Source organism: Hakea prostrata, chromosome 1 (assembly GCF_041222555.1).
Source record: "Hakea prostrata isolate BN-2017 chromosome 1, UWA_Hpros_2, whole genome shotgun sequence".
Taxonomy (NCBI): Eukaryota; Viridiplantae; Streptophyta; class Magnoliopsida; order Proteales; family Proteaceae; genus Hakea; species Hakea prostrata.
In genome coordinates, this window is record NC_142600.1 from 10,129,821 (window position 1) to 10,146,539 (window position 16,719).

A 16,719-nucleotide genomic window follows, 5' to 3' on the forward strand; every position below is an offset into this window, starting at 1 on the left:
GCTTGAACCATATTGAACATACATCATATGATATGATTCAGGTTGTGTTATATATTATTTGGATAGGTTCATTTTTTAGGTTAACGTGGATATTGTACTTGGGTTATCTCTCTTCTTGTTTCTTCTTCTTTTCGTGAGGTTAGGCTTATTGAAGAACCGATGATGTTGCCGCTCCTTAAACACGATGGCCTTTGATGTACAATCAATGGATTCAAGCGTGGTTTGTACTAGTGGGATTACCTAGATGAGGGTTTTCTTCAATTGTATTTGTTGTACACAAATTTACAATTTTCCACCATTTGTTATTGTGGATTAGACTTATTTCTTGAGCATCAAAGATGTAGGTTATATGGACCAAACTCTGTCATTGATCTCTCGTGTATGTGATCTCTTGTAACCTTTTTATTTTATTTTTCACTCTATCATCATCATTTGAATTATATGATATTACAACAATATCATATCGTGGAATACTTCGAACTTCAAACTTCAAACCTTGCTCCCTTGTACCCAAAGAAACAAAAACGTACAAGCAAGTGGCGTATAAATCCCAAACTACCTTCACCGAAAATGGAAGAAAAGGTATAAATCCTAAACTACCATTTTGGACTACTATGGAAAATTTGGTGGTTTACCTCTCAAAATATAAAAAATATAAAAAAAAATATATATAAAAATATATATATATATATATATATATATTTGTTGGTTTGCACGGATTAACAGGTAGCCGTCCGATTGAACGATGGTATGGTGGGTCCCAAGTTGATATCTGCCAGCTGGCTACCTGCCCTCTTCTTCGAGCTTTACGTCTTAGAGTCATCTAAAGTGAAAGATTCCAATCTATCGAACCCGAACGCTCAATAATAATTAAAAAAAAAAAATAGAAGGCCAAAAAAGAAAGAAGAAAACAGGAAGGTCTCATCTTCGGTTTTCAATGTAGAAAGAGTATCGCGGTTCACATCTCAGAGAGATTCATCGATTTTTCCGGTGAAGGATCTCATTCTGTTCTGAACAATTCATATTGTCGATCACTACAGTCTGTTATTTATAGATCAAGCCACTTGAAAAAGGATTTATCGGAATCAGGTTTGATTTCTAGTCCTTAAATCTCTATTACAAATGAATTTTTCGTTTATGGATATGTGTCTTGCCTTCATTTCTTGTTATTCGAGTAGAGTTTTGTTTTTGGGTTTAGGTGGAATTAAGGGATAGATGGATGGATCAGTATTTCCGTTTGCTGGTGCTTCGACCGATGATTCAGTTAGTGCTGTGTGGTAATGTTATGCGGCCGGATCGATTAGGGTTTTTTAGAGTTTGAAGGACCTTCCGTCTCTGCTTGCTTCTCCATGATTTTATTGGACGCATTTATCTTTTTTCTCTTGGATCCGAAATCTATAATCTATTTAATTGGCTGATTTCGAAGTTATATGGTTGTCTTTTACTGGAAATTGGTTAGGAATATGGAATTCTTTTTCCTCCTTCCGTGTTCTGAGTTTTGGTTTATGGGGCTGTTTTAGGGTTTCCTTGTGCATATGGAGCAAGAGAGTCAGAAGAGGGAAGTCGAGAAAACTGGCTGCCAACCTCCAAATGCTACTGTTCCCTGTGCCAATAACTGCGGTTTCTATGGAACTGCTGCCACAAACAATCTTTGCTCCAAATGTTACAAGGAATTATTTTTGAAGCAAGCTAAAGCAGCCGCAGCGGTGCTAGTTCCGGAGAAGAAGGCTGATGAAACTGCGATTGAAACAACGGTTCAGGAGGTTAAAGCTACTACGTGTGAAGTAGCTACTAGTAGCGAAGAACCGGCGAAATTACCAGCCAACCGTTGCAGCTCTTGCAGAAAGCGTGTGGGATTGACTGGTTTCAAGTGCCGATGTGGGCAGACGTTTTGTTCTGTCCATCGTTATTCTGACAAACACAATTGCCAGTTTGATTACAAAGCTGCGGGCCAGGACGTAATTGCCAGAGCGAATCCAGTTGTGAAGGCAGACAAGATTGAGAAGATCTGAATCTAAATTGCAGGACTATGATCTACTCTTTCTGGGAGTGAAAAAAGAGGTCCAATTCATGGAAAGACACATTAGTGTTCGGTATTTCTGAAAATAAATAGTTGGTATGTACAGTTTGGTTTCATTATTGTGACCAAATGCTAAGAAGTTGTTGCTGGTCATTGTTTATTTTAGGTTTTTTTTTTTTTTTTTGTTACTTTTATAAGGTTTTCTCATCCTTTGTATATCTCTACTGTGGAATATCAATTTATCAGAATTATAATGTTTGTTCAGTGCCTTATTCGTTATATGTTTGCTGTCTATCTTGAATAATGAATACATTTCAGGGAGAAAGGAGAGAGGATTTTAATTGCTGGGTTAGAAACTGCTTCCTTCTCCAAGGGAATTGCTACCCTTATATAAGAGTTGCTGCCCTTATGTTTTTGAAGGGGATGACAGTTCCTCCAAGAAATTGATACTTCAATTCCTCCTTGTATCTGGGTATTCATCATGCTTTCTGAATATTACATTAAATTAACAGTTCAACCCAATACTGTCTATAGGTTGCCTACATGAATGTTACACAATTTTTTGCTAGTGCTGCTAAGTTCATCCTTGCTCAAGATCTGGAATTTGTTTTTCCCCGGAGGTTCTATTGTTGTCATTGCCTGTCTGTAACTTGTTTTAGTGTCTTATATTACCTGCTAAGACTTGACTTCCCCTCATCCTCTCTCAGGTGAACAGAGAAGCTTACATGCTATTACTAATCCCTACTTGTTGAGACATCACTTGCCAATGTCGTGTTACAGAGACTTCTATTGTTGATTGAACCCAAAATTATTTTATCAATTTTATCATGTTAAACTTGATCTGTTTCCATCAGTGCCCAAAGATGTTGCTCAGAAGTAGATTTGCCTCAAGTTGGCTTTTCGGTGATGATGCACACTGAGAACATGGCTTGAAATGCATGTGCTTTGGATTCCTTTTAGCATATCCTTAGTGACTCCTTGATAAATTTTGAAGTCGACTTCCCAGATTTTCTTTCACTGTTACTCACCAAATGGATGATGAAAGATTAGTTTTCTTTGATGATATTCATGCATACACCTTGACTGGCATGTTGCTTCATTCATGGTAATGTAATATGTTTTTGACATACTGACTGCTTACCTGAAATAAACATCAGATTAATAGTGTTTGTGTGTCTGTTTTCATGTTTTTTGGGGACTATCAAGTGGTCCCTTTTTACAAATACATTGTAATGGATTGGTCTGGATTCTGAAAATCAGTTTAGTTAAATTTATCAAGGTCTTTTGCAGGCCTTTGTCAGTGCATTGAATTTGTTTCAATTATGATCGCTGTATTGGATTTCAGTGGTAGTGAATTTATTTTTATACCCTTGGTAACTAGCCCATTACATTATCTTGAATTTGGTCCCTAATTAATTTATTTGTTACACACATTTCTACCATTATCAGAAAATTTTCACTGTCTCTCCAATTTGAAATTCCTTGAGAGTTGACATCGTAGGAGAGTTCGGGAGGCTATTTTTCCTGTCTGCTGGTCTTTCCAGCAAACTATCCAGATGAGATTTTCCTGACTTCTGAGGTTATGTGCTTCGTACTGCTAATTTTCGTTTCTCATGCCACACTCATGTCTTCTGTCATTTTTCATTTTAATTTGTGGGTTTCCTCCAAGTCTCAGCTGTTTGTAATTGTTTATGGCGGTGGCTTCTTAAGAAGAAACTGAATTCCTTTATGCTAGTTCTGATGTCTAGAAGCCTATATTTACCCTGTCACAGGCTTAGTTTCACGGAGATAGAGCTATCATGGACAAAAGCTCTGGGGCTTAGTGGTGCTCTTAAGTATGGTCTGATTTATGGAAGTTTCCCACCTCTCTCTGTATCTGAGTATATTTTTGGTGTTGCAATATCCCTTTATAAATTCGTTCTCTGTTTTCACTGGCAAACGATACTAGGAATCCATGCCCTTGCAGATTTCATGATTTTCATCTTTAGATGGAATGGTTACGTGCGTGGACTAAAGAGGAAAATAATGGAACTTCCAGTAAAAGAGTTTATGTAAGTCCTTTGCTTTCTGATATACATCCTTACAGGATAGTACACCTATAGAAGTTATTCTTTATGGCTCTAGTGCTATGCCATGAAGAACCCAGCTCGGTGGTTTTCCAACATGCTTACATTGCCTTAGCTTTTCATGTGGTAATTTCAGTTGCAGACAGCCAGACACAGCTTGCAGCTTGCCGCAAGGCACCTGTAATTTCTTGGGTGAAATATCGGGAAAAATTATTTATGTTTATATATTGATATTTTTATTGTCTCAAGATCTCTTCAGCTGTACAAGAAAAATGACATTGGTTGTTGCAATATAGAAAACTGAATATCTCAAGTAAAGAATCATCAACTGAACCAACCAAAGAACACAAGGTTTCTGAAGGTTCAGAAAACCAAGGGAGAGATTCCACTCTGTTCTCCCCATGCAGGACAGAGCTCTCGTTGACAGGGAATCAGCTAAACTGGTATGGTCTCTGGAACCATGAGGAAGGGAAATAAACTGCATGTGCCAGCTAAGGAATGGATGTCCTGAACCAACTCCTGAATATACTTTACTTATTATGCAATACCTTTCCCTGTAACTTTAGGTAGGTATCTTAACTGGGTTACCCAAAATTTTCCTTAATTCATGGCTCTGTGGTCATGGATCTTGTCTTGACCATGATATCATAGGGTTGATTTCCCATTTACGCTTACGGCTGGCTTACCTTGACTGACACTTAAAATTAAAATACAATGAATCCAAAAGACCTGTTATAGGATGAACTGCTGGATGTAAATTTTACCATTAAATGCTACTCCATAATTTGGGAACTACAAGTTTTCGAATAGAAGGTTCAGATGGTCCTATCTTTAAACAATGGCATAGTTTGTTGAAGCTTGCCAAGGAGGACCACACAGAGGGACGATCAAAGTTTGTGTCTTTCATGTGGTGCAGCAGGGTTCAGTGGATCGGAGTTTATTTTATTTGGGGTATCTACAGAGGTATGGGTGGGGACAGATTCCGAGTTTTCATAGGGTATGTATGGTTCACCGTTCACGTATCTCCAGGAGAAGGTGGAGATTCGCTCACAAGTCCATCTGGGTAGCTGATCTTTGACTCATCCTTCTTCTTGCCTGGATGAACAGAAACATGTGTTGAATTTAGGGTTTTCTCTCTTGTATACATGTTGGATACGTCTGGTTAAATGTAAAGTTATGAAAAGCAATTTCGCTTCTTGACCCTAACTGGGCATTAGAAGGGAGATTTAACAGACTGGTGGATGATATTGGAGGCCTGGCTACCTCTAATGGGTTGCTTAGCTTTCACCAGGCAAATCATGCTGTTGTTTGGATGTCTAAGGTGTCATTGCTCTTTAAAATTAGCAAGAAGAGCATACTTAAGGCAGATATAGCCATTTTTGCTGTTGCTTCTGCTTAGTTGTGTTTCTGGGTCTTTGACCCCTTTTTCTGTACCTAAAGATTAGAAGTGAGTTTATATTTAAATCCCAAGACCTCTTGCTGCATGCGCGTCAAATTGATGCAACTTGTATGGTCTATTGAACCCAAAACAAGAAACATGGACTTTTGACTTGGTCTGTGTTAATGTACGTTGTGATCCACTCCATTCTTTCTTTATAAGGGAAGAAAATTTCCCCAGTTCCCTTCTGCTGCAGGACTACGAATATGTCTTTATAAGACAATATTTTCCTCTGCTTTTTGAGCGGTTACGCAGATCTGTATTCCAAAAGAGAAACCAACCCATTTTTCTCACGGTTCCATAGATAAGAAGCTGAGAATAAAGAAAGCTGAATCTTTCTGGTTCAAGATCAAACACCTCATTTGTTCTCAATTCAATGACTTTAATGGGAGAAAGGAGTCTGGTTAACTGTAAATAATCCAATAGATGAAACAGAAGAATAACAAATGGAACAAAAACTCACATGGTCAATATGGCCTGCCAAATGAGTTATCCAAACAATTAAGTTAGAGGATTATCATATTATACCGAGAACGGTAGACCACTGATGTAATAATAGTAAGACAGTATCTTTTTAAGGGTGCAATACAAAAGAAGAGTTAAGATAGACAAAATGTTACAACTTGCTTTCCAATCTCAATGGAGTTGAGAAAGTTCTTTAATTAGCTTTTTGATTCACTCAAAATGCCATATAGAAATCCGCTAACTTTACCCACTTCACAAGCAAAACATCTTCAACTTGCCATTTATATATATAAATTGATAGAGAAACTGTTCTTTTCTGCTACCCCTTGGAAAAAGGAATTAAACTTAATTGGTTGATACTAATATCAAGGTGTCATCTCCTTTTTAATGTTGGATTAATTAATTCTATTATACAACTTGAACAGTATTCTATGTTCTTATTCTCACTGTATAGATTTCTATAATTGCTCTTTCCATGTTCTTTTATGTGGGTATGTGTGTTACTTTCCCTGTTTCCCCTGTTATCTGTTATCTGTAGCTTCACTAGTAGATTTAAGTCTGTCCACTCCAACGCTTTTCAACCACGCTTTATATCTGCTTCTTTCGTCTCTGATTTTCTTGCTGATATATCAAGATAGATAAACTTGCTATTTGTCACTTTTATCTAGTTCTTTCTATCCTATTCTGGTGCAGCTTCAAGTTCCAAGTCTTTGAAACTTGCACTGTAAAGGCAAATTGATTACCATTTTAGGACTTCAGCACCAGCCCATTTCTTTTTTTTCTCATGTGTCGATCTTTGTTCATACCATTGTAGTTTAACAGTTTGAAGCAGAACCCATTTCAGAACTCTAGCCATGACAGGTTTTAGAGTAATCCTTCTGCAACAACTTGTTTCCTTTACCTGTGTAATTGCAAAGATCAGTTTCCTCTACAATGGGTTTCATAATGTCACTTTGAGCTTACATGGAGCATCATATATTAGACCAGATGGCATTCTAACACTGACCAGTGGTTCACCAAAGATCACTGGCCATGCATTCTATCCATCTCCCCTGCAATTGAAGAGAAACAAATCAACTTCCTCTTCTCCTATTGTCTCCTTCAGCACTACTTTCGTTTTCTCCATTTCACCCATGTATCCAAAGATTGGAGGTCACGGCTTTGCTTTTATTCTCTCATCCACTAAAGATCTCCAAGACTGTCTAGCTAACCAGTACTTGGGCCTCCCAAATGAGACAACCATGGCCAAGTTCGCAACCCGTCTGCTTGCAGTTGAATTTGATGTTGTTCAGAACATTGAACTAAGTGACATCAATGACAACCATGTCGGTATTGATATAGATAGCTTGATCTCTAATCTGTCTGTACCTGCAACTAATTCCAGTGCGAGCGGTTCTAACCAGACCCATTCAATTGATCTGAAAAGCGGAGTACCAATTACAGCTTGGATTGAGTATAAGGGCAGGGAGAGGTTGGTGAATGTTGCAATCTCTCCTCTTGGAGTCCCCAAGCCTGATAGGCCTTTGATTTCATTCCCCCTTGACCTATCAACAGTCATAGACGACTACATGTATGCAGGGTTTTCTGCTTCTACTGGTCTGCTTTTTGCAGCACATAATATCCTAGGTTGGAGCTTCAGGATTGATGCGAGAGCTGATGATTTAGATCCCACAAAGCTTCCTTCTCTTGTAGGAGGAAACAAGGTAAAGAAGATGGTGGATGGAAAGGGCCTTGCAATAGGGATTAGTTTGGTTTCAATCAGTTTGGTCCTGTTGATTATCTCATGCATAATTCAGTTTGTTCGAAGGCAAGAGCTGAAGAATGACTTGTTGGAAGAATGGGAAATCGAGTATGGAGCTCACAGATTCGAATACTCGCAGCTGCTGAAAGCGACATGTGAGTTTGGAGAGAAAAACCTAATTGGTAGAGGAGGATTTGGATGTGTTTACAGGGGAACTATTCCAAGTACAGGTCTTGAAGTGGCAATCAAGAAGGTTTCTCATGATTCAAGGCAAGGGATGAAAGAATTTGTTTCAGAGATCATTAGCATGGGAAGGCTTAGGCACCGGAATCTGGTAGAGCTACATGGCTGGTGCAGGAAGAACAATGAACTTCTCCTTGTTTATGATTATGTTCCAAATGGAAGTCTAGACAAGCTATTATTCAATTCCCCAATGGAAATTCTAACTTGGGAGCAGAGATTGAAGATTCTGATTGGGGTTGGACAAGCCTTGTTGTATCTCCATGAAGAATGTGAACAGATGGTGGTTCACAGGGATGTGAAGTCAAGCAATGTATTAATAGATGCAGATATGACCGCCAAGCTTGGAGACTTCGGCCTCTCAAGAATATATGATCATGACATCAATCCTCAGACGACTTACGTTGTCGGGACACTTGGGTACCTTGCTCCAGAGCTCACCAGGACTGGGAGGGCTACAACAAGCTCGGATGTGTATAGCTATGGTGCTTTTATGCTTGAGGTGGCTTGTGGGAGGAGACCTATCGAACCAAAGAAGAATGAACAAGAGTTGGTGTTGGTGGATTGGGTCAGAGAATTGCATTCCCAAAGAGAGATCTTAAGATCCATTGACCCCTTGTTGCAGTTTTACAACCCTGAGGAAGCAGAGCTTGTGTTTAGCCTTGGTTTGCTTTGTTCCCATCCTCTTCCTCATTGCAGGCCAACCATGAGAAGGGTTGTGGAGTTTCTGTTAGGAGATGCTAAATTGCCTCCTCTGCCTCTTGATCTTCACCTTGGTAAGATTCCTGGTTTGGTTCCCGACTCACCAGATGCTTGTCTTAGCATCTCTGATCCTTCATTTTTCGGGTTGATGACCTCCACAAACACTAATTCTACTAGTGTCTCAAGTTTGGAGATGAAGAGTACTGTTGGTCAGGTTTGTAGAATGACTTTCTGAACTAGAATTTGGTGTTGTATGAGTGTCAAATCCAATCAATGTTTTTTAAGTATTGTGTGCTTAACATATATAGGGCTACTTGCTTTATGATTACATAAATTAATAGTAGTTTTCCTTGTTTCTATGCATTTTTCCTGTTTTTGAGTGCTAAAATTAAAAAAATGAAATAAGGAAGAAACTTTGGGTTTTTAGGGTTTCAAAATAGTAGATTACATTTTGATGTAAAAAAGACAAGAGTGTCATGTTGGAACATGATGTCTCTTCGTCTTCTCCATAGAAGTGTCTTTTTACATGAGAAACACCAATCTGGTGTTTTTCAAAGTGGGCTCAAAACTGTGCAAAATGTCGATTTGTTTAGAAAATGAAAAAGAAACAAAAGAAAAACACAAAACAAACTGGATTATACATACATCATCGAGTGTAGGTCACCTCCCCCGACGGCCTTACAACCACAAATCCCATCACCCTAACCTTGTGGGGTCCCCTGTAGTTTGTGATCAACAGCTATTGGGGTCCCCGTCAGGGGAGACGATCCGGACTCTACATCATTTGGGTGTTTTTGGGGCCCAAAAGAAAACTGGCTGTTTTTATTAAAGAAAAAAAAAAAAAAAAAAAAAGAAAAAAGAAATAAGAAACAGAAATGTTACCATATAACCAAGGTTCGACATGTCGACTCGTGTCGCCGTGTCGGACTCTGGCGACACGGCGACACGGGCGACATGTCGCCAAAAGTCGCTCGACTTTTGGTAAGGGTTCGATGAAAAATCGAACCCCTGTTTCGAAGGGTATTTGGGGTCATTTTGACATGAAATTTGACGTGTAACCTAATTTGAGGCCAATAAACACATTGGGGGTGTTATTTTGACCTAAAACATCACCTAACCTAAAGTTTATAATTGGCACATGTCCAACTATATGCGGGCAAAGCCGGAAGGGAAAATCATATAAACAATGTAAAATGCAAAGAGAACACAAATACACAAGTAGTAAAGAGATGTACTAAAGTACAACATTATACAACAGGAGTATGGCTCATGCTCACATATTGTGCCGACGGAACGGGGCCCGCCCGGGAGCGGGCGGGGGCCGGGAGGCGCCCCGGGGGGGGGGGAGCGCCCGGAGCAGAGGCCCTACATCACTTGGCAAAAGAGAACGAAAATCGGCGAAAAACAAACGAAAGGCGAAAGGCGAAGAGCGAATACGCCGCCACACCACACGGGCGAATGCGCCGACATTGGAAATGCGGCGGGGGAGTCGTGTCGCCCCCAGCGACATGGCGACATATCGCCCTGTGTCGGCGATATGTCGCCGACACAATGAACTATGCATATAACCCCTAAAACATCATTTAACCACGAAGGTTTTGGAATCTCTCAGTAACTCCATTTCCTTGGGTCTATAGTTCCGAAGCCCAGTTTTGTCTGTTTGGGCCTTAGAAGTGCCAATTGATCCAGCCCATAGTTGAGCTCACTTCATGCCCATTTGGGGGTTCCGTGATTCAATAATTATTTGGGCTTTTACACATTGCCCATCTTTAATTCCTAACTGCTCTTTTGTTTTTGGTAGAATAATTTCTAACTGCTTGACCTGTAGCCTGTAGGAATTAGGAAATAGGGAAATTTCAATAGTGAATTACTTGGATTCCCCTTGATAATTAAGTTAGATAACAACCATACAATTGGGCTATCAAATCATTGGACCCGCTAATTAAAAAACTTTTGTTCATCATCAAACATTCCCTACAATAAGAACTAGGACTAAAAGACAATTAGTGTGATTTACTCTTAATCAAGTTAGATTCTTGTTTATTTGTTCTTTTGTCAGTAACAATTGGATACTTGTGCCAATGTCAACATATTGACTTATTGAGATATCCATTTTTGTCAAACCCATAAACCCTTTTGTGGATACTGTAAAGTTACAAAACCCTGTTGTGTCAAATAATTACATTACTCCAAAAGCAAAATTTAATGGCAAACATGTTAATAATGACCATGACTTTATAGCTCTTGTAAATGTCTAAACTTTAGGTCCTACTCATTCCTAAATAATAAATGTTAAAAAGTTATTTACATAAGTAGAAATGGTTGAATGGCAGGTAGGAGTGGGGAAGGGATGGGAAGAAGGAAGAGAATGAGTCGGATTTTATTATTCTGTTTAAATTTTATTTAAGGTTGTGATATTTTATTGTGATTTTATGTATTTACAACTTTTTTTTCCTTTTGGATTTGGATTCTCTCCTTCCTTAAGGGTTTCCATTAAGTGTCAAATGAGTTATAGAATATACATTTTGACAATTTGCCTAATAATTTACATTTTTTTTTTGAGTTATAGAATATACATTTTTTTTTTTGGTTGGGGGAGGAGGAGAAGAGAGAGCCTTCGATCAGTTTTTATTGTTTATTCTAAACTCTGTAATAACTATATAATGAGAGCTGATAAGGATCGATTCTCTTGGTGGGAAAGGTGAGATGGAAATTAAGGCTTAAGAGCCCCAAGCCCGGGTAAGGAGGAGGGTTGGGCGCGGCGGCAGCCGGCACCGGAAAAACTAGCCAAACCTTCATGGATTCGACCTTATATGATAAAAGCTATGCTAGGGCGCCCGACAAAAGAAGCGAGCGCCACATGGCCGGGGAGTGATAAGTGGGCAAGGGTTAGCAGGGCGCCCAGGACGCGCGCACGGCGCCGGATGCGGGATAAGTAGGCAAGGGTTCCCGCGCCGGGACGAGGCGGGTAAAGAAGCTAGTCCATAAGCATAGGATTAGATTGGCATCTTGGAACATGGGATCTCTAACTGGTAAGAGCTTAGAATTGATAGATGTTATGAGGAGAAGAAGGATTAATGTAGCTTGCATTCAAGAGACTAGATGGAGGGGTAAAAAGCCAAAGAGTTGGATGACTTTAAACTTTGGTATACTGGGGATAAAACAAATAAAAATGGAGTGGGTATAATAGTGGATAAAGATTTAAAAATGATGTGGTGGATGTTAAAAGAGTGGGTGATAGGATTATTGCTATCAAGCTTGTAATGGAGAAAGAGTTCAGTAAATATAATTTGTGCATATGCACCTCAAGTAGGACTAGATGAAAGTCTAAAGCTAGAATTTTGGGAAAATATGGGTGGATTACTGCAAGAAATTCGTCAAGGAGAAAAGATTATCATAGGAGGTGATTTAAATGGACATATTGGAAAAGATCAAAGAGGATATGAGAGTGTTCATGGAGGTTATGGTTTTGGAGAAAGGAATGACGAGGGGATTTCAATTTTGGATTTTGCTACTGCTTTTGATCTATCTATTATAAATACTTACTTCAAAAGAGAGATGAGCATTTAATTACTTTCAAAAGTGGACGCATAGAAGCCAAATAGATTTCTTCCTAACTAGAAGGACTGATAGATTGTTGTGCAAGGATTGCAAGGTGATACCGGGGAAAGCTTAACGCACAACATAGACTTGTGGTCTTGGATATGTGCTTAGTCCCAAGAACACATAAAAGGTCTAAGGTAAACTATCCCGAATAAGATGGTGGAATTTGAAAGGAGAGTACTCTAAATCCTTCGTTAATGAAGTAGTCAAACAAGGAAAATGGGATTTTAAAGGGGATACCAATGCAATGTGGAATGAGATGGCTATGTGTATTAAGAAGGTGGCTAAGGATGTTCTAGGTGAATCAAAAGGAAAGATCCATTCTTATAGAGAGACGTGGTGGTGGGATAGTGAGGTTCAAGCTGCCATTAGGAATAAAAAGGCTAGTTTTAAGACATGGCAAAGAACTAAGGATGTTGAGGATCTTCAAAGGTATAGGTTAGATAGAAATGAAGCTAAGAAAATTCGGGAAAAGCAAGGGAAAGAAAGTATGAAGAGTTATACAATAAGTTGGGCACAAAGGAAGGGGAAAAATCTATTTATAAGATAGCTAAGATGAGGGATAGGAAGAGTAGAGATCTTGACCATGTTAGATGTATTAAAAATGGAGATGGTAAAGTATTAGTTTGTGAGGAGGATATTAAGAAAAGATGGGAAACCTATTTCTCTAGTTTACTAAATGAGCATTCTTCAAGCACTTATGTTTGGACGATTACACTTTTCACCAAGGCACCGGTGTCCGAACTTATATACGTAGAATTTCGATGTCCGAGGTAAAAGAAGCTTTAAGGAGGATGAAACTCGGCAAGACACAAGGTCCTGATGAAATCCCAATTGAAGTATGGAAGAGCTTAGGAACCCATGGACTAGTTTGGTTGACTAAGTTGTTTAATAAGATTATGAGCACAGGGGAAAATGCCGGATGATTGGAGGAGAAGTGTTGTGGTTCCAATTTACAAAAATAAAGGAGATATTCAAAGTTGTAATAACTATAGAGGCATTAAATTGATGAGCCATACGATGAAATTATGGGAGAGAATAATTGAAACCCGGTTGAGACACTTAACTACAGTTACGGAGAACCAATTTGGGTTTATGCCGGGAAGATCTACAACGGAGGCTATTTACTTAATTAGGAGACTTATGGAAAGGTATAGAAAATGTAGGAAAGACCTTCATATGGTATTTATTGACCTAGAAAAAGCTTATGATAGAGTCCCTAGAGCGTTAATTTGGCAAGTACTAGAGAAAAGAAGTGTTGCAAGTAAATATGTAGATATAGTTAAGGATATGTATGATGGTTCGGTGACTAGTGTTAGACAGTGGGGGGACAAAGTAAGGAATTCCCGATAACAGTTGGGCTACATCAAGGGTCAACTTTAAGCCCATATCTATTTGCACTGGTAATGGATGAATTAACCAAAGACATTCAAGATGAGGTCCCCTGGTGTATGCTTTTTGCGGATGATATTGTGTTGATTGATGAGACCCAAGTGGGGATTAATACCAAATTAGAATCATGGAGAGTAGCTTTGGAATCAAAAGGCTTTAAACTTAGTAGATCGAAGACAGAATATCTAGTTTGTAACTTTAGTCATGATCGGGCGAGATGATGAAGTGGTGATACTTGACGATAAAGAGATTCCTCGAGTGATTGTTTTAGGTACCTAGGTTCAATCATAAGTAAAAGAGGTGATTTAGAAGATGAGGTTTCCCAAAGAATTAAAATAGGGTGGATGAAGTGGAGAGGTGCATCCGGGGTCTTATGTGATCGGCGTATTCCATTAAAGCTTAAAGGAAAATTTTATAGGACCGTTGTCCGACCAGCTATGATGTACGGTGCGAGTGTTGGGGTTAAAAAGAATCATATAGATAAACTCGGGAGCGAAATGAGAATGCTAAGATGGATGAGTGGCAAAACTAGGATGGATAAGATAAGAAACGATCATATTAGAGTTGGTGCGGAGTTGCTCCCATAAGTGATAAGCAGAGAAAGTCGGAGGTGGCAGGCCACGTCAACGGAGACCTATAAATGCTCGCCGGAGAAGTGATATAATCCATATTGAAGGAACTAGAAGAGCTAGGGGTAGACCTAAGATAACCTTAGGAGAAGTGGTGAGAAAGGATAGTATAGCTAGGCCTACGCAGGCCGAGGACGATTGGAGGGCAGAACCAGGGACCCATTTAGTTGGGAAAAGGCTTATTGTTGTTGTTGTTGTTGTTGTTGTTGTTGGGGGCGGGCGGGGGGCGGGGGGGGGGGGGGGGGGGGGAGGTGTAGTGGAGGTCAAGCGGGGGGAGGGGGGGGGGGGGGGAGGGGGGGGGGGGGGGGGGTGGGGGTGGAGGGAGGAAGGAAAAAAGAAAAAAGATGTAGAGGTGGGGTGGGTGGGGGGGGGGGGGGGGAGGAGTTCTGGGGGGCATCTAAAAAAAAAAAAAAAAAAATAAAGGAAGGAAGAAGGATGTGGTGGTGTTGTTGGGGGGGGGGGGGGGGGGGGGCAAGATATATATGTTCATATGTAGAGAGAGAGAGAGAGAGAGAAAGAAGGGTTGTTGCAGTAAGTGGCAGCAGTGTAGTTGGAATGTAGTGTAGCAGCTGTTGATTCCTTTTCAAGTCTGAGAGGGAAGAGAGGATCTATACAGGGGTTGGGTCGTGGGGTTATGATTACAGAAGCACTGTTTGACATCTTTGGTGGTCGTTGAAGGGAATGTACAGAGAGAGAAGTGATCGTTTGAATTCAGAACTAAAGTTCTGATTATTCCTCTTCATTATTTGTACAGTTTTCTTGCTTTTTCGCCTTGTATGAATGTGGATGCCAATGGGTGGAGAGAATGGGTGGGTAGAGAGAGAGAGAGAGAGAGAGAGAGAGAGATAGAGCTGGGGTAGCTAGGTCTTGTCGTGAATGCATGCTAGCTAAAGAAGAAAGATAGGATCGATGCATAGCATATGTGTGTACAGGCAGGCAGACAGGCATGTAGGGCATTCTAGTACTGAAGAAAAGAAAGTATATTTTTTCAAGAAAGAGAGAAAGAGAGAAAGAGAGAATATTGAGGTGATCGATGATGGATGGATATGGATGTGGTGGAGGTGGAAGTGTAATCATTCCAAGGAATTGCAGATGATTGATGACTGCCTGTGACTACTCTCGTCTCCATATATAACATTATAAGTAACGTGACCTGTGTGCCTGTGTGCCTCTCTGTCCCACACTCCCACTCCCACTCCCACTCCCACCAAGTATATATATTTAATAACAAAATCAAATTTCTATCTACAGTGGTAAAAGAAATTCCCAATATTCATGGAAATGCTTTCTTGTTTATCTAATTAAATTCTTATAATCGACTTTGAGGATGAATTTACATTCGTTGAATCTACATTGATATCTTAATGGATGATACAAATCACTTGATCTGGAGAACTGCAATGAAAATAGGGGGTTTGGAGCAATGAATCGATCTGATCATCCGATTAAAATCCATATATTCTCTATATTCACAGACAAGATTAGAGTGAGATTTAAGATTTTTGTTTTACTGTTTTGAGTGAAAATTCTTGTGATGTCATTTTAGCGATTGATCAAGACATCTCTATTTTGTTATTCTTCTGCATAGTGAAAAGTTCTTCATGTCGCATTGATGTGTGAACTATGTTAAATTCTTTGTATTCTTTTCATTTTATTTTTGTTTTTGTTTGTATTTTGTTGGTTCTCAAATTCATTTTGACAATTTCTTACTTCTATTTCTAATCAAGAATATTGAAAAGAAAATATACATTCTTGTCAAAACTGTTGAGGAGTGGTTTTTCTATGTTAACTCCCCACTCCCTTTTTTATATTAGATGTTACTTTTTGATAATCTCATATATAAGCTTTGATATTAATAGCAATCTATGTTTAAATTGACCATATTCGGATGGAATAAAAAACAAATATAAATAAAACATAGAAAAGCAAAGCAAAAGGATTAAAAGAGAGCAGCTTAATCTTTGAGAAATAATTAATGGCTGGCTACATAGAGCGACAAAAAGAAATGATGCCTATGCTGTCTACTGAATTTTTATCGACTTACCTTTTACAGAAACAAAATAATAATTAAGTTAGTTAAATTTCTATATAATTAAGATGATTCAAATATGTTCCCAGCAAAGGACCCATAGGGTGTGATGTCATGCACACCTGAGCCCTACGCAACGGGATTACTGTTGCAATTTTCTTAAAAAATCCACAAGTGGAAGTTGGCCAGTAGTTTACTATATAATTAATCTCATGAATAAGTATAAGAACTGGGATTCCCATCACGTTGTTCGTGCGTGAAGCAATCTGCATGAATTGTCATACCAATGGGTATTTTGAAGTAGAAGCTAGGGTTATAATTTCTCCTAAGAAAACATTTAAGCTTATCAATTTGAAGGATTCAACTATCAATGAAGAAGTTAGTTGAACTGTAA

General features: G+C 39.1%; 1 protein-coding gene and 1 pseudogene across 1 annotated transcript; both read left to right on the forward strand.

Moving 5' to 3' along the window:
- The first annotated feature begins 887 nt into the window (after nt 1-887).
- On the forward strand, nt 888-2,284 carry LOC149027356 (zinc finger A20 and AN1 domain-containing stress-associated protein 9-like). Its single transcript, XM_089162070.1, has 2 exons — nt 888-1,089; nt 1,521-2,284. Exon 2 carries the CDS (start codon nt 1,536-1,538, stop codon nt 2,010-2,012), a length of 477 nt encoding a protein of 158 aa, XP_089018196.1. The 5' UTR covers nt 888-1,089; nt 1,521-1,535; the 3' UTR covers nt 2,013-2,284.
- A 4,070-nt stretch (nt 2,285-6,354) lies between these two features.
- On the forward strand, nt 6,355-9,007 carry LOC149027357 (L-type lectin-domain containing receptor kinase SIT2 pseudogene; annotated as a pseudogene).
- The last annotated feature ends 7,712 nt before the right edge of the window (nt 9,008-16,719 follow it).

Coding starts and splice junctions, on each gene's coding strand:
- LOC149027356 (XM_089162070.1), top strand. CDS start 1,536: ATGGAGCAAGAGAGTCAGAAGAGGGAAGTCGAGAAAACTGGCTGCCAA.